The sequence below is a fragment of the Orbicella franksi genome, chromosome 15 (assembly GCF_964199315.1).
Source record: "Orbicella franksi chromosome 15, jaOrbFran1.1, whole genome shotgun sequence".
NCBI lineage: Eukaryota > Metazoa > Cnidaria > Anthozoa > Scleractinia > Merulinidae > Orbicella > Orbicella franksi.
In genome coordinates, this window is record NC_138159.1 from 4152418 (window position 1) to 4174991 (window position 22574).

At 38.2% G+C, this 22574-nt stretch overlaps 1 protein-coding gene and 2 long non-coding RNA genes across 4 annotated transcripts; all 3 read right to left on the minus strand.

The window, feature by feature from the left end:
* Nucleotides 1–801: 801 nt before the first annotated feature.
* On the minus strand, nucleotides 802–2492 carry LOC145470120 (uncharacterized). The gene is made up of 2 exons (XR_014042434.1): nucleotides 1234–2492; nucleotides 802–873 (listed from the first exon to the last, which is right to left on the minus strand). It is a non-coding gene; the product is annotated as an uncharacterized LOC145470120 (long non-coding RNA).
* A 269-nt stretch (nucleotides 2493–2761) lies between these two features.
* On the minus strand, nucleotides 2762–6418 carry LOC145470119 (uncharacterized). Of its 2 annotated transcripts, none has more exons than XR_014042433.1 (4): nucleotides 6069–6418; nucleotides 5399–5468; nucleotides 4512–4600; nucleotides 2762–3340 (listed from the first exon to the last, which is right to left on the minus strand). It is a non-coding gene; the product is annotated as an uncharacterized LOC145470119 (long non-coding RNA). The 2 variants fall into 2 exon arrangements; XR_014042432.1 differs by having other exon boundaries at nucleotides 6050–6418.
* Nucleotides 6419–6587: 169 nt separating this feature from the next.
* LOC145469082 (alpha-1,6-mannosylglycoprotein 6-beta-N-acetylglucosaminyltransferase A-like) lies at nucleotides 6588–21800 on the minus strand. The gene is made up of 18 exons (XM_081452740.1): nucleotides 20596–21800; nucleotides 19776–19877; nucleotides 18991–19070; nucleotides 18235–18327; nucleotides 17693–17767; nucleotides 17073–17231; nucleotides 16509–16672; nucleotides 15665–15796; nucleotides 14465–14601; nucleotides 13840–13964; nucleotides 12842–12913; nucleotides 12258–12353; nucleotides 11903–11986; nucleotides 11623–11685; nucleotides 10948–11064; nucleotides 10266–10340; nucleotides 9426–9580; nucleotides 6588–8658 (listed from the first exon to the last, which is right to left on the minus strand). Exons 1-18 carry the CDS (start codon nucleotides 20765–20767, stop codon nucleotides 8439–8441), a joined length of 2121 nt encoding a protein of 706 aa, XP_081308866.1. The 5' UTR covers nucleotides 20768–21800; the 3' UTR covers nucleotides 6588–8438.
* Between the last annotated feature and the right edge of the window lie 774 nt (nucleotides 21801–22574).

Genomic DNA, 22574 nt, shown 5'->3' on the forward strand with positions numbered 1-22574 from the left:
ATAAATTATGAAAATATCCTCAAGGGACCTGTGTTTAGTTTAAAAACATTACATGTAACTACTCAAGTGATTCAAGTCTTAATTCAGAAACAAGTGGTGACGTAGACCTTCTACATGCAAAGTGAGAGCCTTTAACAATGTGTATGAATGCAAGAGAAGTGATTTCACCTGAATTGAAACATTTTAAGACATCACGATTTCTACTGGCTACAAGAGCTTTGTGAGTCTAGGGGAAGACCTGTGGTCAATATCCTAAATACATGTGGCCAGTAATTCCATGTTATCTAACTCAACAGTCTGGGCCCAGAGAAAAAAAACAAATTGAATTCCAGTTTCCCCTTGGGACAAGAAGCACTCAAATTTTGCTTGCCCTGGGCAAGTACTTGTCCCGTAAGATCAGACAGCACTTTCTGGGAGCCCTGAATAGTGCGAGTGTGCATCCAAGACTCACTGTGTGTAAAATAATGTTATCACCAATAAGCAGAATTTTGCCACTAATTTTAAGCAAGAAAAATCCTTGTTTATAATACAAAAATGATGACTAATACCAAAAGGCCTTTGAAAACTTTCTATTGCTAGGAATTTCCCAGCCCCAAAATGGATTAAAAAAAACATTGAATATAAGGATTAAAAAGTGCTTTGATATAACTTTGCTTTGATTTTAAATTAAAATTGCTCATTTGCTCTCCATCCCTGTCACCAAGGGTTCATAATTGAAGGCTTTCATGTAAAAAGGGTGTACATAGCTTTTTGGGCCAATTTTTATTTTTTGCAGGATCGAGCTAATTTTTGGCTGGCTTACTTGTTAGTGGATGGATGAGCAGAATCCAAGTGTTTAGCACTTTTTCTAGACCTCAAATTTTATCACAGTGCCTAAGAGATCAAAATAAATGACTTGAGTTTTGTTATTTGAGGATATTGAATTTCCAATCAGTAGGGGCCTCAAGTAGAAAAATCATGGAAATTCCAGGTGGTAGGGGGAAGCACCTTCAAATGGAAAATTCTAGGCGGTGGGGGTCAAACAGGAAAAAACCCTCCATGGGGGAAGAGGTTGGATATTTTTCTGGACCCAAACATTTTATCCCCCGGTCTGCTGTCTGCATTTTACACTGACCGTTTTTATATGTTTAATACACATGCATACCTTGACAGTGGAGAGTGTCACCTAGAGCTTGTCAATGATTTATATTATTCAATGCTAATTATTTCACAATAATTATTAACAAACATAACCTGCTCTGGTGCCAAATATTCAATTGTCGTCCTGTACTGCCAGTCATTTGCTGTTTATCTTATCTTTATGTAGTGACGTTTCTCATTTCCTCTGTTCTGCTCTTCATCTGATCCAATCTTGGCTTGTAGTTTTGTTTCAGTTCGTTCAGCCAAGTTATCTCACTTGATGTTCTTGATGTGTCCAGTCGAAATTACTTAATGTCTTTCCACGTACAAGCTAACCTTCAACATTTCGGTTATTTCTCAACGAGAAGTTTACATTTTCTTGTGTAACAGCCTCAAGAAAAAGCCCGTTTAGTTTACTAGAGTATAACACTCAAACGTTTGTTCCCTCTTGCACCTGTCTTCCGCTATCTTTGTTTTTATCTCTCACTCACTCGATCACAATGTCCATGCTCATCCCCATAGCCCTTTTCGCTCCTCCTACGAGAATCGAAGGGCTCTTCGATTCTCGTGCCAAGGCCCTGCCGGCTAACAGGAGCGAAAAGGGCTATGGGGACGATAATGTCACGATGTCGTGTTTGCGTCACGTGATAGCTTCGTCCCCTAGTCTTAGCCGACAGGCATATCTCGGGACATAATAGTGAGGTCTTACACCAAGTACTACCTCAAGAGAAGATCAAGATTCACAGAGGAAGAAGAAAAAGAACAACTTACCGCTACACTAAACACATTGGTTTTGAGTACAGTTCATGCTTTGGCAAAACGTCAAAACCATCTTATCCGAAGCGAGTGTTTGCAAGGTTTGCTTGAAGTAAATTCTTGTCGCAGGTATTGGTGTTTCATAACGACGCTGAACGAAAAGACCAGTCAGAACTCGTTTCTAGTGGCTGCGAGCTAAGTAAAACTTCTCCGCTAGTTGAATTCTTGAACGTGATGGAATACTATCAAGCAAGAAAGACCGTGCTTGACCACATTTCAAAACACCAAGGAGAGAGTTGAAAATATTACGCGTGGCGGATTATTTTTGACGAACTTTGAGCCAGCTCTTAAACAATCAGTTTCCACAGGTGACAAGAAAGTGGAAGCTCTCTGGTTTTAAGGAATGCAGTACAAGGTAATTTAGACTATCCTCGATCGGGGAACCTCTTGTTAAACGAAAGGGCGATGTAAGCAGTGCCGTAGACTAGTCAGTATGAGGCAAACCAAGACACTTGCCTCAGTCAATTTTTGTTTTCTTGTCTCGTTTTTGTTGTTTCTCTGTTGAAAGGGGAAATTAAAACACTGGTAAATGCCAAGGAAAAGAATTTAACCATGGACTTTGCCTCAGTCATAACTTTTCTCTGGCTACGTCTTGGTGAGGCAAACCCAAGGAACGCACAGAAAAGACAAGAGAGCACAGTAAGAAACGCTAAATGGAATACCTAAAGGAAAGGAAGACAAGCTGTGTAAATGGAACGCAAAACGAAACACAAAAGAGAAGGGCTAAAGGGCAGAGCTTAAAAGGCAAAATATTCAGGGAAATATATCACGTATTTAAGATATCGACAAAGAAACTAAAATAAAACAAGCACCTTGTTGTGTCACAGTTTTTAATCGTACACTCATTTCATTTTTATAAAATATATTTCTTAACTTTGTTCCTATCTGGTATAAAAAGGCAATACTATTTTTCGTTATATTACAGTCACTTCAAGCTGACCAATCAACTTAAGAATTACTTAGTCGCAACAGAACAACACGAAACAAACGAGAAATGACTTGTTTCTAAAGCACAGTGCGGTTCCAGTCAAACGTCACTAGATTTGTTCCGTTCTAGATTTACTACCTCTTACTTTTTCCCGCGCTTACTATCAATAACCGATAACACGTTTTCCCGGGTTTTATCATCAGTGACTGACAACAAGTTTTCCCGCGCTTTAACATCAGTGACTGACAACATATTTTCCCGCGCTTACCATCAGTGACTGGTAACATATTTTCCCGCGCTTATCATCAGTGACTGATAACAAGTTTTCCCGCGCGCTTGCAGTCGATTACGCCTTGTTCCAGCGCTTGCTATCGGTTCAATGTTTTCCCGCGCTTGTAACTTTTCTTTTTGCAGTGTTTTTTCTCCTCTTTTCACCAGGAGGTTCAGAAGGTACTGAACTAATTCGAACGAAAGAGCCTAAAGAGATAAAAGGAAGGAAGTTAAGATCCCTTAAATAGTCACACAAAAGGGTAAAATAAACAAATCTCCTAATAATACACATAATATCATAAACGTACAGCTCAGTAACTTTCATTTGGGTGATAGCACAGTAAATAAGGCTTCTTCTAAAGACTTGAATTGTTAGACAAACGGTTTCTTTAATGTACTCTGAACTGTCAACTGCCAAGTCGATTTTTTTTTTTTTGGCTTTGTTTTTCTGCTGCAAAAGCAACGCACGGGTTTTAAATTCGAGAATAAATTTATTTCAATATTCAGTTGTAAACACGAAGTCGCTGTAAGAAATTTATCACAATGGAATCTGCTTGAAATCTCCCGATGGGAATGAGTTTACCTTGCAAAAGTCACGTTGCTATGAATAATTAATTTACATTTTATGTAAAATCAACATGGCGGCCATGGCGTGTGCAACCATTGGAAGGTAATTCAAGGTCACCAAATTTTCGAGGGGAGAATAAAAAGACAGTGTTCTGCGTCAACGAATTTATTCGCTTATATTCATAAACAATGTGATGAAGGCCCACGTGAAATAAAATTTAGTTCGGCGAGTTAGTTATCTGTCTTTCACCGATGTGTAGTCTGTGGTACAGCCACCCTCACCGAAAGAAAAAAATCTTTCGAAGAGGGCGCCTGAAACACAGATGCAAATTTCTTGCCTTTAACAATTCTTCTCTTACGGAAAAACGTAACCACTAGAAACCTTTGTTAAGAATTTCACTGTCAAAATTTCAGTAATGTTTTTTCCTAGTTTTCAAAAGCCTGCAAAACAATTTCACCAAGGTTTGTCTTTTCGGAAAAAAGTTGAATTTCGGTTGGTTCTTGCAAATATCGCCAGGTTGCCTTGTTCAATGGAAGCTTGTGTCTTTTTGTGTACTGAAGTCGTCTCCAAAAATCATTTCAGTTTGGACAAGCGAGGTTAACTGCTACGCGACAAGTGGACTGTGATTCGACAGAAGTTTCTGGCAATTTCAACTAATGAGGGTTTAAGTCAGTTTCTCGGAAATTTGAACAGGTGTTTGTTCACAACTAAACGTCCCAAACAAAAGTCGACTCTGCTTTAGCTGTCGGGGTGTGTTCAGCATGACCAGTAATACAAGATGGTAAGTAAATAATTACCGTATGAACTCACCATTTTTGTCAATTAGAAAAATATTCCTTATCTTCAATATCCAGCAGATCTCTATTTTGTTTTTGTTTTTTAACCACGAGGAGCCACAGCTAGAAATACCCTTCCGCAAAGTGATCATGCAAGAAAGCAACGTAAGTAATGATATCATTTCGCAAAAAGATTCTTCATTGTAATAAACAACAAAAAAAGTCATGCAGGCGAAAATGCCAGGGGAAAATAATTGGCGCAAAAGAGGGGGGCAAAGAAAATAAAATTATGCCAAAAGACAAAAAAAAAAAAAAAACGCTCACAAGCAATGGGCCAAATATAACTGTGAAAGCTGAAGATCCCACACCTCTTTTCTAATGGTCCGTCCCCTGGTGCCTTTAGCACCCACGAATTTTGCCAAAATTGAAATTCAATATCTCGTTTAATTTTACCCCTAAAGAGCGAAGAATATCACCAGCAAGTAAGTCTAACAAGCTCTTTAACTGTTTGAAGTTTCAATCTGCATTAAATGTGCATACATTAAATGTTCTGAATGCATATAGCCACGCAGAACCAAACTCAGTACACAAAAGCAGACAGAACAACAAGAACGCACATTCTAGGCCTTAAATGAGGCAAGCGTACCGCTGAAGAGGGTCTAAATTATGAAACTATAATAAAACTATTCCATTTCGTTCTTTCAAGCTCTTTATCCTAGGCAATCTAGGCCACATTCGTATGTTATGACATCGGAAAATTGTCATGACGCGGATAGGTGATGACAGAAAGCAAATATCATCAACTTTGACATATTGGCCTGAGGTACTGCTGAAGTCTCAAAACTGACATTAAAAGAAATGTGTGGGCGTTCCGTTAGGAAAATACAAATTTTGAGATTGTGACTGAACGATGTGACTCACCTGAAGTAATCGTGTCAAGGGTCACACCACTGTGGTTTAATTCTGTCCATGTAGTCGTCATTTCTCAATCCTGGAAAAGGATAAAATTAAAATAAGAAAAAAAAATGTACGATTGCGCTCAGGATATCAACGGATTCAGCCTTCTCTAATTGAGCTTGCCTTGCTGATAATAAGGAGAACAAACTTGGAACATGTCATTTGGTTGCGTTGCAACACGTAATAAAAATAAAAAGCGCACGATGTAAAATGAGCGAATTCAAAATCCATTTTAGAGAACAAGAACTCAGTTTTATCAGTCCTTTGAACGTTTTCTTCCAAAGAAGCTCTGTCGACGGTCGCGAATGAATTCACCGATAGTCAGAAATTTAAAAGGTCGACGTTCAGTACTGAGTGGTCAGGGTTTAACTAAAATTTGAAGAGTGCTAATTGTTTCGAAATGTTTACCAACTATTCATAGAGAACGTTCAACGAAGAGAATTGGGTTGTGTCCTGGTGTACCGGTACACAGAGGGAATAACCATTGTAGTCCTTTCTTTGCGAATCTTTGTTTAGCTGTTTAACATTGTTGGGTCTTTTGTGTCGGTTCTTGTGAACCGGTACACGAGGACAGAACCGAAAATTGCCTCTACAAAATGTGGGTGCAGTTCTTACCTTGGCAAGACTTGAAAACCATTCGAAGCACGTGCTTGCAAGGTTTGCTTGAACTAAATTCCTGTTGCAGGTGTTGGTGTCTCGTAACGGCTCCAGACGAAAGGACAGTCCAAAATGAAAGCTTGGTACTTGTTCCTAGAAGTCGACGAGCTGTGCTGAGTTGAATTTCCGCTAGTCGAATTCTTGAACGTGATGGTAGATGTTCGACCGAGGAACTCAACGTAGCAAATGTTTCAGCAATGTGAATTTGCAATTTTAATTTGCACACGTTTTGCCACCACGCACCGAACGACAGATTAAAACTATTATTTGATTGGTTCGTCTTCTCGTTTTAATAAGTGCGGGATATTTAAATTTTCTTCGTCTGCGCGAAGGAATAGATTATAAATAGCCTCCATTTGGCACGGAAATATACTCGGATATTTGTCCGCGGACATTATCTGTTCCGAGAAGCGAACAGTTTTTCGAGAGCGTAGCTCGAGGAAAACTGTGAGCTTTGAAGAACAGATAATTTCCAAGGACAAACATCCGATCGTATTTTCGCGCAAAATGGAGGCTATAGTGTTTATTATCCTTAAAATATATTTTTCACAACACGCGTGGTTTTGAAAGTTGGGGAATTTCACTCGGACATTCCCCAGTTTTAGCTGGGGAATATTCAGTCACGTGATGTATTTGCGCGCGAGCGAAAATATTTGATGGGTTATAACAGTGAACAGTTTTGTTCTGGAACCCGCGCAAATCGATACCTACAATTATTCCGACGACTCGTACTGATCACAAAGTAGAGCAAAAATGGCAAAATTGATTATTCCATGCTGGAAACAAGCTTTGCTTATGAGGGAGATCAATGGACTTGTATACAACGTCACGTCTCTTACTTCTTGACCCTAAGATGAGTAATGGCTGTCTGTACATTTATAAAGCGTTTCATTTAATTTCTTTAAAATCTGCTAATATGCAGACTTAAAATTTCTAAAAGGCCAGCCAACTGTGATTTCAGTTTTTTTCCTGATATCCGCTCCAAGAAGGGAAATTAAATAAATACATTGTCAATGTTGGTTTATCCTACCTCCGACAAGTCTCCTATGAAGGCGCTCTTTGGACTCGTCACGCGTCCCTCTCCTACAAACCTGGGAGAAGGAAGATTGCGTGACAAGTTCCAAGAGCGTCTCTGACGAAGGCTGGTAGCCACGATTGTCACTTGACAATCACTTTTTATCAATTTGAATATCAGCTTTCGTTTAAGTGCTACGGGGTGGCGGGGGTATGTACGACTATGCTGCGTCTGTACAACAGAGTGTGGGTCATAGTAAGTAATTAAGTCTGTCTGACAGATGTAATAGGACGAGCATTTAAAAGAAAGGGGCTACGTATGCGTCACGCTAGTTTCATGCCATGTAAACGGCCGGGCTAATATGTAGGTCACGCTACTTTAATTACAAGCAGCAAACTTTTATCAGTCAGACGATTAAAGGAGCTCAGTCATGGTATTTTCAGTTCTTTTCGGCAGGCACAAAAATTACCTTTAAATTATCGGAAACCTGAAAATAGTAGTTTACTAAGATATATAAAACACCAAAAAGATAATACAAAACCATAAAGGAAAGGGGATGGTTGAGGATGGAGAAGACTAACACGCATTACAAGCGACGAACTTCAAAAATTTTGGCTAAACTTTTCAAGATGCGAAAAGCGTGACGTAGCTCCTTTGAATGTCACCTTCCGATGAAACCTCGGCTACAGAGTGAACAGATCGAATCTGAGACTAATAAAAGTAATGAATGAACAAGAAAAACAAAGCGACACCATGATTGGTGTTAACAGATAACACAGCTAGATTTCTTTATTTGTAATCGATCCAAGTAAACTTAGGTTACACATGTATGAAGATTAGGTTCCTCACTGTTGGCACCCTCTTTGTAATTAGTAAATATCATTTTTTAATGCAAATAAGTTGTTATAAAAAAGAGCCGGATTAGCCTACACCTGCAGTGGAAATGCGTTCTCGTGTTTTCAAACAGCCTATTTATAATGCATTTTGGCCCAAAAAGATAAGTAGAAGCTTACGAAGTTCATTGCGTTGAGATAGAGTGCGTGGTGCTGTTTTCGGTGTTATTGTTTTTTCAAATGGAAAGTGAAAAAGGTGATTGAAAATTGAAGGTCTGTATGGTTTGTATGGATAGATCGGTTCAGTAATAATTGTTATTGATCTATGTACAATGAGAGTTATAAGTTTTTAAAATTTTGCATTTTACATCTATATTTGTATCCACTTTATAGATCTTCAAAAAACGCACTATATCTGTGCATGCTACCGAAAGAAACAATGCAGTGTGAGTTCTGTTACGTTTGACGTTTTCTTACTCAATCATCTCTCAGATGTAGTTTAATAATAGCTGTTTTCCAAGCACGTTTCACACAATGCAACTTGTTCTTTACGGTACGAGCGACACGGACAGAGGCGAACTACACCAGGCCTGGCTGCTCGGCAGCTGAACAACAATGACTGACTCTGAAGGAGGCACAGGTTGTTTGAAGTGTCCAATGATGGCGCCAAAATACTGTCACGTGATACTGTTGTGGATGCGTTACAGGACAGCCCAGCTCTGAAAGACAAAACATACATATAGAATTAACTTCAACCAGGAGACATAATCAGGTCCCCGTTTATGGCTCCTGTTTCAACACAAACGTATATTTGAGATGCTGTTTGAATCATTGCTGTTACATCATTTCCAAGTTTGGTTAACGTTTCTATTTGATTTTGGTCTGCTGTTTTCTGACAAGGAAATGGTTTACAAGACAACAAGCACAAGGCACCTGTTCATAGGTTATGTTGACAGCCAATATGGTGGTTAGTAGGGCTTTTCCAGTATTACAATTTCTAATTTGAAGGCACTGGTTTCCCTGGACGTCAATTCAGTAATAAGAAATAAAACTATTGCACTGACAGATATATAGGCGTCTTGGGCTTTGTCAGCACAGCTAACAACTAAAATTTGACTTCATAGTGTTACAGAGAAAAATGATGAAATAATTGCACTAGGAAAAATGTGCAATCACTAAAAAAAGTGACACATAACATTAATTGCAAATATTTAGCAGACTTGGCACAATCTTTGAGGTATTATATAAGTTTGCAAGCAATCCCTGCAACTTTTTTGGCAAACCATCCGTGTTTACAATTTGGAGTATCTCTGGTCTACCGTCGGCAGTCTTTCGCTCATCTTCGGTACTCCTCGTGTGAATGTCGTAAGTCATCCGTCGCTTTGTAACTGATCTTCGCGGTAACTTTAAGCAATATGCTCTCGAATTACAATCCAATTGCAAAATAAACTCAAAGTTGAGACTATGTCGTAGCGTTACTAATTACCTTGTCAAAGTGTCTTGAGTGTTTATTGCAGTGAAAAATGTTGGTTCACAGACAAGTCCTTCTTCCAGACAGGCAAACTCACACGACTGGCCATCTTTACTTGTGGTGATCTTCAGCTCCTTAATTGGTGGCCAGTTATTGGGCTTACAGAAATCCTGTGTGTAAAAACATAGAATATCACACTCAGCTGTCTGTTTGCTTGTTTCTTCATAGAACAATAATTAAAATGAGGACTCTACCACTGCAAGACATTAATTCAAAAACTGATTAGAACAAACTAATTAGCTCTTCCCAGCTGAAATCACGTTAATTGCCTGCCATTATTTATGATTCGAAAAACATTCTGGCAGACATTGTGTTATTCATGGTAATTAACGTTCCCAATTTCTTAGACAGGAAAAACAACTGCAAAACCACTTTAGTTAAACCTGACAACCTAGGTTTCACACTTGGCCTCTTTGCTAATCAGATCATTTGGACTTTTTCCGTCATGTTTTCTTTATGCCATAGCCCGAAATACTGAAGCAGGAAACTTGAAGGGTGGGGAATGTGACGTCAATTGTAAAGAGTCGCTGTTAGTAGTTGACTAGATCAAAGCTGGAGCAATACATTTCAAGATATGCGCTTTTGAGTACATAGTCAGGATTACTTTTTAAAGGATATAATACTAAAAGTCATATGGGCATGTTACAATAAGTTTATATCTTTTAGACTGAGGCGAAGCTCATGTGATTACCTGTTAATAAAACATAAAAACTGAAAAAAAAAAAAAAAAAAAAAAAAAAAAAAAAAACTTTAGAGAATTTTTAAAACTTTGAAATGAAAATCTACAATGCATACCTGATGTTCTATGTAAGCATTTAGACGTTCTAACATCCCCGTAACTGTGAATTCATAGGGTAGATGAGCACTTGCCTGAAAGTTAGGAAAAATAGATAATACTGAAACAATAGGTTTGTTGCAAGCTACACTTATTGACATCACAAGTTGTAGGAAATAAATGTGTTTCCTTTATGACACGCACAGTTTCATCTCAGAACACAAAGAACACCCCAAACCAAGTCTTGTGGTTTGATCATTCGAACTACGCGTTTGATATAAAGTAATAGAGATATATTAGCTCTTTGAGTGAGATTTTCAAAAGGGAAAAACATGTACCCTTTCTTCTAATAACGTCTTCTCACAAAAACACCGTCAATAAAGCAAATGATAAAATATCAGTGCTTAGCAACCAAGCGTTTTTTATTTTACTGGAAATTTAGCTTGTTGAGTCGTCAATTTTAAAAGAAGTATAAACGTTTATTACGTTACGTTTCGGCGTCATCTTGTCCCCGTTATCAAATGCAGATTTTCAAGTTATACGTTTTGAATATATATTAGTTTAGGTGTGAAAGAGTCCAAAAAATTGTCACCAAATTTAACATTTTTGAGACTTCCCATGCAAGTAGATTAATTCGTTCATTATTAAAAGAAAAAGTTCTGTTTTACAGAGCCTTTGAGCAATTTACTTCTTCATACTTACCGACGAATCCAGAATTCTCTGTAAGGCCTCTTCAACTTCTGCAATGTTCTCTATGTTAACAGTTTGGACGAATGGTTCTCCAACGAATACTTCAGCATATGGGTTTTGAGATGTGATCTGTTTATTTAGATCAGATAACACAAAAGATGCACTGTTAACTTTATCAGCTCTCAAAATTCAGTGGTAGTCACACATGGTTTTTAGATTGGCGGGTTAATAAACTAAGATCCTGTTGGAGGTCCCTGTGCAGTATTCTAGGGAGAGACACTCTCACAGTGATTTCCTCCAAACTGCCTAGATGTCCAATAGCTACGTGCTGACAAACTGTTGGGACAACCTCAACGAAAGGCCAGCCCCGGAGAGCGGCAGCAGCTTATCTTTACAGTGCCAGATGTGAAAGAGCAGACCATCTAGCTTGTGAAGATGACCTTACAACGATGCCTAAATCATGTTTCGCTTAAAACACCTAAGACATTCTTACTTTCAGTCTAGCACACTCTCCCCTTTCTTCAATTCCCAGATTCCAATCATTACCCCCATCCCCTCTCCCCACCCGAATCGGCTGTGTAAATCTACAAGGAAGTTACTTTGATGATCAAGTATTTTTGATATAAAAGAATATGCGAAGCAATCGGTTAGTGTTTATCAAGTTATCGTAATTTATAATTTCCGTACCTTCCTATCCATGGGTTTGCCGACGAAGAATCCATGATTTACACGATCAAAAGGAGGATTAAACTTAACAAAGATAAGAAAGCGTCAATTTAGACAAAGAGGTGTTGCTCCATGGCGAGTAAGTCAATTTAAAGTGGTTTAAAAAATACTAGCATGACAAAAACGCAAACAAAAGGCAGAGTTCTAAAATGTAGGGCCTATTCTAAACATAGCTACAACGCAGTAACATAAGGTACAATATGGACAGATACACACTCCTAGAGACGGGTTCTTGAATTACCTTAGGATTAATAAAGTAACATCCATTGGCTAGAGCCTCAAGAGCTGCTGGTCCTTCAAATGGGTCACCCAGGCCTACGAACACCTGAAAACAAATTGGAGAAAAAAAAAAGAAAAAGAAAAGAAAAAGAAAAAATGTTTAAAAATGTTTTGTTTGCAAAGTGCTGACCACTCAGTTCCAAGAAATGTTCGAAGATGTTGAAGGCCCATCACAGCAATATACCCTTGTTCATATTTTCTTCTTTGTTCTGGCATCTCTGCTTAGACTTATTGATATTATAACAAGAAATAGATTGCACACCCTAGGGAATCTAGGAGTCAAAAAATTTACAAAACTATCATTCATGGACACTTACCTTACTACTTTGAAAAAGATTCATGAGTGTAGAAATATTGACAATGCCGTGATTAATGATGTAGTCAGGTATGTCATACTTTCTAAGCTCACTTTCCTGGAAACAAGACAAAACAAATATGGTTTTTAAACCATATTTTAGCATTTAAAAATGCTAAATGTTTACATACTAAATACCAAGACCAGTCAAAGGTCTTCATACCCTTTAAAACGTAAACGTGTATTTAGTGGTTCAAGTGGCCATCTGGTAGCATCAAGGCTTCTGATGGTTCTGGATTGGAATTGAATGTTTTGAAATGTTTTTGTTGTTGTTTGGCAAACCAAAAAAAAAAATCATTCTCAACAATTTATTCTAAGGAACTGGCAACGTTTTCGTTACCTGATTTTCCAATTTTCTGTTTCATAGCTTATTGATTTACCCCCAACTGAAACAACCATACTTCCAAAAACAAGACTTGCTACAATTAATATTATTAGCTTTTGGCATGTGCTTCGCTGTTGTATAATCAGGAAAAGAAGTTTCTATCAAGACCTATTTACACAGGCTCGAAGTACTAAGAATATGATGTTGTAATCATATCTTACATTAAAATTTCCAATGTTGGCATGAACTTCACCAAAGTATTTCTTTATCGTATCGATGTACTGCGTCTTACCCTGCAAAGAGAAATCAGATCTTAGAACTTTTTAAACATCAGGTTAGCTTTCGTAGCAAGCATCCCGTTCGATCGAACGGAGAGTGTCTTGCCTTCTGGTACGGGTGGCGCGAAAATTGGGGCGAGAGCAAAAATATTGCTGAAGAAACACCTCGTTCGTTTGGAAACGTTCGTTAGTAGGCTAAACCTAGCAAAGATGATCAATTTAGCACTTCAATTTTAAGAAGATATACTTGACTTGAATTGTTAAGCATAGTTTTACCTACAGCCTATTAATAGGTGGCGTGACACAGGCGAAACATAGTCCCTCCAAGCTACCGTATACTGTCACTGTGATCTAGTATCTTCATCATGCTGTTACACAAGCGTAACGAAGCCTCTTTCCCATGGCGTGACACTAGCGTCACCTTTTGAAATTCGTTGAATCATTTGGCATTCAATGAATATTATGGCCAAATATATTTATTTATTTCCCTTGGCCATTTCCGAGTTGCCTTTTGCCTCTGTGTCAAAACAAGTCTTCGCGCAAATCAAACTCATTTTCAAATGACAGGTCTTACACGAGGACGCGTTTTGAAACAGAGGCACACGACAACTCGGAAATTAAATGGCCTATTAAACAAGTTTCTATACCTGCCAAACAAGTTCCTATACCTGCCAAACAAGTTCCTATACCTGCCAAACAAGTTTCTATACCTGCCAAACAAGTTCCTATAGCTGCCAAACAAGTTTCTATAGTTGCCAAACAAGTTTCTATAGCTGCAAAACAAGTTTCTATAGCTGCCAAACAAGTTCCTATACCTGCCAAACAAGTTTCTATAGCTGCCAAACAAGTTTCTATAGCTGCAAAACAAGTTTCTATAGCTGCCAAACAAGTTTCTATACCTGCCAAACAAGTTTCTATACCTGTCAAACAAGTATCTATACCTGCCAAAAATGTGGTAGTTTTCCATAGACGAGGGCGTGTTTTCTACTTTTCTGGCCATTCACATGCAGCGAGTGCTGTTTCTGGGGAACAGCGAAACCCATAAACGAGTTATCGGGACTGTGGGCTGCAAGAAGCAAATTCAAAATAATCAAGCGAAAAGCAAAAGAGAGTAAAGTAGCAATGCAATCGCAGGGAATCGGCTAAAAAGAGGTCATAACATAATTAAACAAGGGACAGGCTGTCATCTTTCGTGCGAAATAAAACATGATTTAAACAAAACTGGGACCATTTCATACATTTCTTTATAACCAGATGATCCAGGGTGGAGGGTCCCTCGTTTAGAAGCATAATCTTGGGTGGCGAACCAGCTTTTTTCCACAGAAAAATTCTGAATATGTTTGACTCCCCTACCCTAGAAACAAGTCAGGACACATATGGCATGCGCAAAATAGGAAGAGCCAATTTTCCGTTTGGTCAGCAGTTGGTAGTCTGAGTTTTGTCATAACAAAATTCTCTAGCAGACTGTTCGTGGGAGCTGCATACTTTTAATAACCCCACAGCTCTGTTGAAGTTCTTTTGTTAAAACCTGTTGCGACACCTTACAAATGAAAATGCGCTACTTACGATACATGGTCATAAATTGTGGAAGCAGCAGATTCAGATTTCCCCAGATAGATCGTCCACCAGGAATGTTTTCTTTATAATATCGATAGTTAAATTCAGCGTCTGTACCAAACGAGTCGAGAACACGCATCTTGCATCTAATTAACGAAATGTGAAAAAATACTCGTGTTACTTAATGCATTGTAACAGAGACCAGTAATGCACGCAAAACAAAAAGTATAGTCTATTTTTCAATCAGGTTTATTTCTGCAAAAATTAACTTACTCTTGGTTGATCGAATCACAAGAAAAATTCAACAGTAGTAATGTAGAGTACAATTTGGACAAATAGGCAAAAGGAAATTCTTTAAGCACTAAAAAGTCATGCCTCGAAAAATTTACGAGCTTATTTATTCCAAATTGCACAAGAAAAATCATCTGATTACTTGTTAATAGTATACATGCAGTTTAATTTCAACTCTATGCACTCAATTTCAACATTTTGCACTGTTTTTTTTTGTTCAGTCAATTGTTGCATGTATATAATTACTGTTAGGATCACACCTCAGGTCTTGCTTCTAGAGTACGTTCATTTCGAGTATCTCTGTCTCCAGAGTAAGTTACATTGTTAAACCAAAAAAAATTTAAGAGAGGAAAGGAAGGATGCTGAAATATATATATATATTTTTAACAGTTTGTCCCCGCAACGGAACGTTTCGCCAAAACAGGTATGTCACAAGAAGAAAACTGTCGCTGCAACATGTCCTCGCTTCATCATGTCCCCGCAACATGTTCTCTATTAGTGTGTGCCGACCTTTAACATTTAAGAAATAGAAAACGTGTACCATGTTCCTATCGAGTTTTAGTATAAATCTACTAGCGTTCTATCACCAATGCCGTTCTCTGATTAGCGACGCTACCCACTATCTATTCTGAGATAGATAGTGTGTAGCGTAGCAGTGTGCCCTTGCTAACAAAATGACCGCCGCTTCCTGCCGTATTTGAAGTGTCTGTGAAGAGGTTTTAGATAAAGTTTTAAGCGACTAATAGATTTATACTAAAACAATTAGATTATTCGCTCTCGATGTCTATGTGTGAAAGTTATCACGCGATAGAAATCTCGAGCTCATATTCTAGTTGTTTAATAGAAACACGATTTTTAACCAATCAGCGCGCGTATTTGCTAATGGCTGTTTTCTAAAAAAAATAGTGTTATGCTGACCTGTAACGAGACTCATGCGGTCCACTAGCATCAGCCAAACTCTGAACGCCAATGATATCGGTAAATATGAGATTCAGGTTGTCACCCAGTAGTCTGGAGGCACAGCCGTCCGGGTCGGGTGGTGTAATAATACTGCCAACAAATAAGGTTTCACTTAAAGGGGATATGCACGTGATCTATGCTAAACATACGATTTTGCAAAATGTAAACCCATACCTTGATCACAGGAAGCTCAGGCGATAGAAACAATTAGATTATGTTATTAATATTATTTTTATTTCTTTCTTTCTTTATTTATTTATTATCTCATGCACTGCCACAGTAATCCATTCAAGGGGGATATGCAAGTGATCTATGTTAAACATACGATTTTGCAAAATCTAAACCAATACCTTGATCACAGGAAGCTCAGCCGATAGAAACAGACAGATTATATTATTAATATTATTACTTTTTTTTATCTCATTACTTGCCACAGAAATCCATTCAGGAAAAATGATCATACCAAAAGCTACGATATTATAGTCTCTGGCACTTGACCCAAGTATAAACCACCAGAACCAACAGCTTGGTACCTAGGGCGTGCTTAAAACACAAAATGACGAAATGACGAGATGACGCCATGGTTAGCCTAAACATCACTGATTCGACAATGGTTAGCTGTCAATAATTGTAATGGTTAACTCTTAAAGACAACCGTAACCCACATAGATTAAGTTGCTGAGATTTCGTATCTTCCTTTCATCTCCCATCCCTGTTCACTCTTGCAATTCCTGTTTCACTGGTGGTCCCCTACAAAATTATGCCTTAACACTTGTGTAAAGGTAATAAAATATACACTTACTTTGGAAGGTCATTTTTGTCACTGGTTACTGTCAAATCATGCCCTAATATATACAGTGCGCTCATGACATCACTCCACTGACTGAGTTCGCCGAGACAGCCACCAGTAAAAGCTTCTGTGAAGATCTTAAAGTTGAACTCTAAACTTCCCATGTAAAGAGCAATCTGGAGGAAAAACGTTTCAACTGAAGCACAGGGCAATTTCAATACAGTCGTCATAAAAACAACAAACAACAACAGTAACAAAGTTTCAACTATGCTTAATAAAAGAATAATATAAAACGCACACGGTGCTAGTTAGACCGAGCCAATTATAGATAAAAATTGCGATCGTTATGAGCTTATAACTATATAGAAAACAAAAACAAGAAGGGAATTAAAAGACAATAATGTTGATAAAAGTTCCAAAAGTCTTAACGTTACGTGAGGTCCTCCAAGACTTCTCCATAATTTGGGATCATGAGAAGGAGAAGTTAAGTTTCTGCAAATTATATTCGGCGTAGACACGCACGTCATTTTTTTCCCGACAGTATCATTTTTGTACAACTTATTTCAGTTGCTCTACCTTTCTCCTTTTCCTCCTGGACATATCTCTTGTGATGGCAAGTTGTTTTATGGCTTCCACCCACTGCGGCCATGTTTCAGTGATTCGAAGTCTCATCCAAGCGTAGCGTTCATCGTTCAGTTCTTCTAGTAGTCCAGACACGTTAGTGCGGATTTTGGCCTGTGAACAAAAGGCACGGATTTCATTGGCTAACTTCAAGACTGGTACATCGTGCACTAAGAGTAATGGCATACAGCCCATTTGGCTCCGGTTGTTCCAAAGCTGGATAACGTTATCTACCGGATAAATAGCTATCCAGTGGATAAGTGTTAACAAAACAAGCCACGTTATCCACTGGATAGTAATTTCTCCACTGGATAGTGATTATTAACCTTTCGAATAACCCAGGCCAGAAAATAAGTTGTTATCTTACATGATTAAGGTATTTTTGGTACAAGATTTTTTCAGACAACACACAGGATCAAATTGGATTATTTATTTAATTGTCTTTAGAGGAATCTCGCGTTATTAGCTAAGTTAAAGCTGTTTTAAAATACTTACAACATATCTGTTGGTACAGCAGTGCTCCTCTACCGCTAGTGTTATATTGCTTACACGTTGGGCATAACGTTAAAACAAACCTCTGTAAAATTGACTGATGGTTTAAAGGGATCATGATCACGTCGCCAAGGCAACACTGGGCACCAAGCCTCGACCTTTGAAAAGCAAAGAAGCGACAATAAAACAACAAAAGATTACTATTGCGTTTATGTCTTAGCACATTTCGTTTGGTCATTGAATTGTGTGCCATTTACAAATGATACAATTTCGCACTTGATCGCATGGAGTCGAGAAAAGAAACTACAACACGAATCACTGATAGTGAAAAATTCAAGCTTATCTTTACGCCTTGCCTGGAATTATTGTATTGAAGCAATGATCACGAAAAAGAAAAAAGAAAAAAAAAATTGGAAACATTGCAAAAGCCCAATTCATAGACATTGCTGTTAGGTGTCAGTCCATTTTTTGTTACCAATTAATGGTTTGAATACTTGAATGAATATTTTCTTTAAAAAAGAAAGAAACAGACAGAGACTAAAATAAACAAACAAAACAAAACAATCACAACATTAATTAGTGAAGCATTGATTTTTAAAATTCACTGTATAATGATTTAACTCACTTCACTCAGGTATTGAATCACGGAACAGAGATTGTTCGGTGTCACGTGATGTTTCTCGCCATGACATTTGGGATTCCAGGCATCAGAAAAAGACTGTTAAAAAAAAACAGCAACAAAAAATGGAAAATCAAACAGAAGTAAACACAATATGATAGATTCTAAAGAGGGCACATTGACAGTCGAGGGGCCTCGTGGGGTAAATTGGGAACTGAGCCGGATTTGCCTATTTTTCATCGGGAAAATAGGATTTGGGTCCCTGGGACTGGAAATGAAAATCAGAAAACTTGAAATGGGAAAGGGATTTGCCCAAAAATTGGCCGGGAATTGGCATTTGAGCAAATTCGGGCTAGAAATGGGATATATTCCGCTCTTCCCTTTGAGGACCCGAAACATTCAGATGGCATCTAATTCTTGTCTCCGTCTCACGATTAATCTAATATATCAGTTTATTTTCCGCCACTTATAACAACATCTATATATAACACCACCAACAAGGCGGATTTTTAAAGAACAAGCTTCAATTTTATGTTGCATGCATCTAGAAATAAAAATTTCGTAAAATTGTTACAATGTAGAAAGTGGTTATACACCAGTCTGTTAATCAGGCTAACTTCACTTACTCACATCCATAGCTCAACTTTTCCTCCCCAAATTTAAAGTCAAGCTACATGAATTGAAACAACTTTATATCCAAGTACAGTTTTCAAATAACATCATTTTACTGTTATTTCCAAATACAAAATTATTCAAACTAACCTTGACCTTCATTGAACAGAGAGGGAATTTGGGATCTTCAGGTATCTCACAGGTTGTTGATTTAGTTGTGATTTCTTCAGCTGAAAAAAAAACAATGATGATTAAAACAAACCTGAGCTGCTTTAACGATCTGCTCCTTAGCAGAGGCCTTGTAAGTGGCCTCTAGTCTCTGACTACGTGTGGCTTACACAACAGGGTTCCAATTGGTCACTTTTGCAATGTGCTGTCAAATGTGCTTCAAATAAAACGAAAACTCGAAATAAGTAAGATTAAGTCTACATACGAGCCAAGTGGCCCATCAGGCCGGCGCTTATCTCCGGTTTCTATAACATGAAGCGACTAGGAGTATTTCTACTCCCCCCTGGATGGGATTTCAGTCCTTCGCAGGGTTACCCCCAGCATTAAATTCGCCGCACCCATTAATACGCCTGGGTGAAGAAAGGCACTGAGAGAGCAAAGTGTCTTGCTCAAGAACACAACGCAATGTCTCTAGCCAGGGCTCGAACCCGTACTGCTCGATCAGGAGTAGAGTGCATTAACCATGAGGCCACCGCGCCTCCCACAACACCAGGAGCAGCAATGAAGTCAAGCTTGCTAAGCATCGAAGTCAAGCTGGTTAAATTGAAATGGAACTGAACAGAGATATACGGAGTTGAGAAGAATTCGGCAAATAAGGGTCAAATAAGGAACTCGTGTTGTTGTTGTTGTTGTTGTTCATCGACAAACCAACTGTTTGGATACCAAAATTTTACTTTTTTCTTTCAAAATAAAATATTTATACTTACGATGGTCTTCAAGGGCTTCGGAAACCATCTTTTCTGGTGTGGAATCGATCTGTGAACGGCGATGCAAAAGCCGAGAGCTTTCATTTTCTTGAGAATCATGGTCTGAAAATTAAGTTAAAAAATAATAACATATGTATAGTAAAATGTGTATTTCCAAACACAATATAATGCAGCAATGCACAGATGAAAATGTGAAAATAACCACAAGCGTGGATTTTGTCTAATTACATTTCAGTAAATTAGTTGATATCAGGGGCCATAATCGGGCCCTGTCGATATTTGTTACTTTTAAGCAGACATATTGGAAATTGACGCATGATTAAAAAGACACAGTCTCGTTTGAGGTAATTAAATTTATTATCACTCTATTTCTTTTTAATGATTTTTTTTTTTCGAGCGACATGAAAATTTGAAGAATTATTGTTAACCCGGCGCTTATGTGAAGAATTAAGTCGAATTAACTATAATGCTATGGGTCTGACAAAGTCTGGTGTAACAACATTAATTTATAATATGTCAGTCCCAAACCAGTTGCATCGGCAATTTGCTATCTCTTTCAAGACAATGCTTATAAACAGCAATGCTTAAAAATTAGATTCTGGGAACTCTATGTAATTACTTGTTCTTCCTCCCCGCTGTTTCAGTACGCTATCTTTTTCCGTCGCATGTCGACAATATGTTTTTGGGACCTCTAATCGATGGTTTTCTTTATTCTCGTTACGTATCTCCTTAGCAATGCACTGAAATTGTACCGCGAAATTCTATTTTGATCAATATCGATACTAATAGAATCACCAACAATGATAGACATGGCACTCACCGAGTTTCCTTGTAGGGTATGTGTCTGCTTCTCCGAGCTTCAAGCAACAGGATCCCTTGTTGCAGATTGATACTAAAATAACAATGGCATTTTGGAGGAGCACTGTAAGACCAACAAGACAAGCCCAAAATAAGAGACAACGTTTTGTTGAAAACGAACGCTTAAGTTTCATATCTCAAAGTGAAAAACTAATGCTACAACGAATCTAAAAGGAACAATAGATTTTTCAGCCCGGAAAACAACAAATATTAGAGCATTCTTAACGCAAATATATCGTCTCCGTGGTTTTCTTTTCTCTTTAAAAAGTCGATTACCATTTGTCACCTTTGTGTTTTGAACTTTCCAACACGTTTAGAATAGATTTGTTCCATTCAGCGACGTTTTGTTCTATTCAACGACTATTTTTTTGTTCTCAAGACACTTTGCCAAGATCTGTGACTTTAAAACTCGTTATAACTAAAGGTAGCATTTACACAAGGGTGATGGTTGAATTTCAGACACATTAATTTATATTCAAAGTTTCATCAAACTGGTCAAGTTGCCCGGAGACAGACGACAATTAGAGGAAGATTTGACAACACGGCAAGACCGATTACTTTTGTTTATTTACATAAGCTTTAGAAGAAAACAAAATGGACACCCAAAACTTCATCTTACCTGTGGTTTACGAACTCGCATTTAACGAACAACCTTACACATGCAACGAGGAAGGCATGCAACTGTGGCCATTTCTCTTGAAACTTTTTCAAAAGCATGACTGGAACTTTGATATATATAAAAAATATCGCTTATAACGTACACAACTTCTGGTTTCCAAGCACTGGCTTTAGTAAATTTAGTACAAAATAAATGCATTTTTTCAACATTTTACCATCTTTACATATCTGGTTGATTTTCCAAATACATAGCTGTAGAATGAGCTCCTTCATTCATGTAACCCTTCTTTTTTATTATTCTATTATTTTTTTGTGGCTTCCTAAACGCAGCAGCTTCTAAAGCTTATCTAGCCTGAAATGTATAGAACTTCTTGCTTCCCTCTCCCCTCTCCTCTTCAATTAGAGTTAACTTGAGCCCTGTCTACCATCGTCTGAATTTTAAGTCCGTTAAGTCCAATGAAGGTGCAAGTCTAACGATTTGCCAGCAAGCGTCGTCCATTATCGTACATGAACCGGCCCTGAGATGGCAGGGATCGCGATTTTCCCCCGTAATTACACGGCACGAAAAATCGCCTTTACCGCGCGTCAAATGTGTTGTTAAAGGTTTTGTAAAGGTCGCCTTTGCACGCTTTTGACGATCTGTGACGCGAATCAAAGATCATCTGTGAATAAACCTTTACCACCAAATCAAAGGCGTGAAAGGCCGTTTTTACTCACCTTTGAACGCCTGTGTTTTTAGGGTTAAAGGTGATCCTTTGATACGCCTTTGCGCACTGTCAAAGGCGGGTCAAAAGTGTAATCAAATTTGTCTGCGATTCGAGTCAAAGGTTTGCTAAAGACGTGGTCGAAGATGCCTGTGACGCAGGCCAAAGGTTTGTCAGAGGTACTCTGCGCGTTCCGCGCTCGCGCGTCTCGCCCGAACTTCTCGCTCGCGCTCCTCTTTCGCGCTGCGCGACCGTTGATCACGTTTCGCGCGATCCACCTCTTATACGGTTTTTTCTGCTTACTACACTAGCTTTGTAGCTCCGCATACGAAAGATGCAATTAGATCCGTACTCTTGATTTATGTCTGACAAGTTTTGAAGAATATATCAGCTTTAATAAGGTTATTTTGTACCAAACTATTGACAAATGTTAACGGAAAAGCGGCCCGGAAAGATCATTGCGCCTAATTTTAAGAAAATAAATATGTTCAACTTCATCTCAGTTTCAATTTTTTCCCCCGTTTTTATCAAGAGTAAATACCTTCAAGTACCTTACATAAATGTTTTGGGCTTCAGGTTTCAAAAAGCCACGTTACAGGCTTGGTTTCAAACTACACGT

Coding starts and splice junctions, on each gene's coding strand:
- LOC145469082 (XM_081452740.1), bottom strand. CDS start 20,767: ATGAAACTTAAGCGTTCGTTTTCAACAAAACGTTGTCTCTTATTTTGG. Junction 17,768..18,234: donor TGATTCAATACCTGAGTGAA/GTGAGTTAAATC, acceptor TGCTTTTCAAAG/GTCGAGGCTTGGTGCCCAGT. Junction 16,673..17,072: donor CCAGGAGGAAAAGGAGAAAG/GTAGAGCAACTG, acceptor TTTTTCCTCCAG/ATTGCTCTTTACATGGGAAG.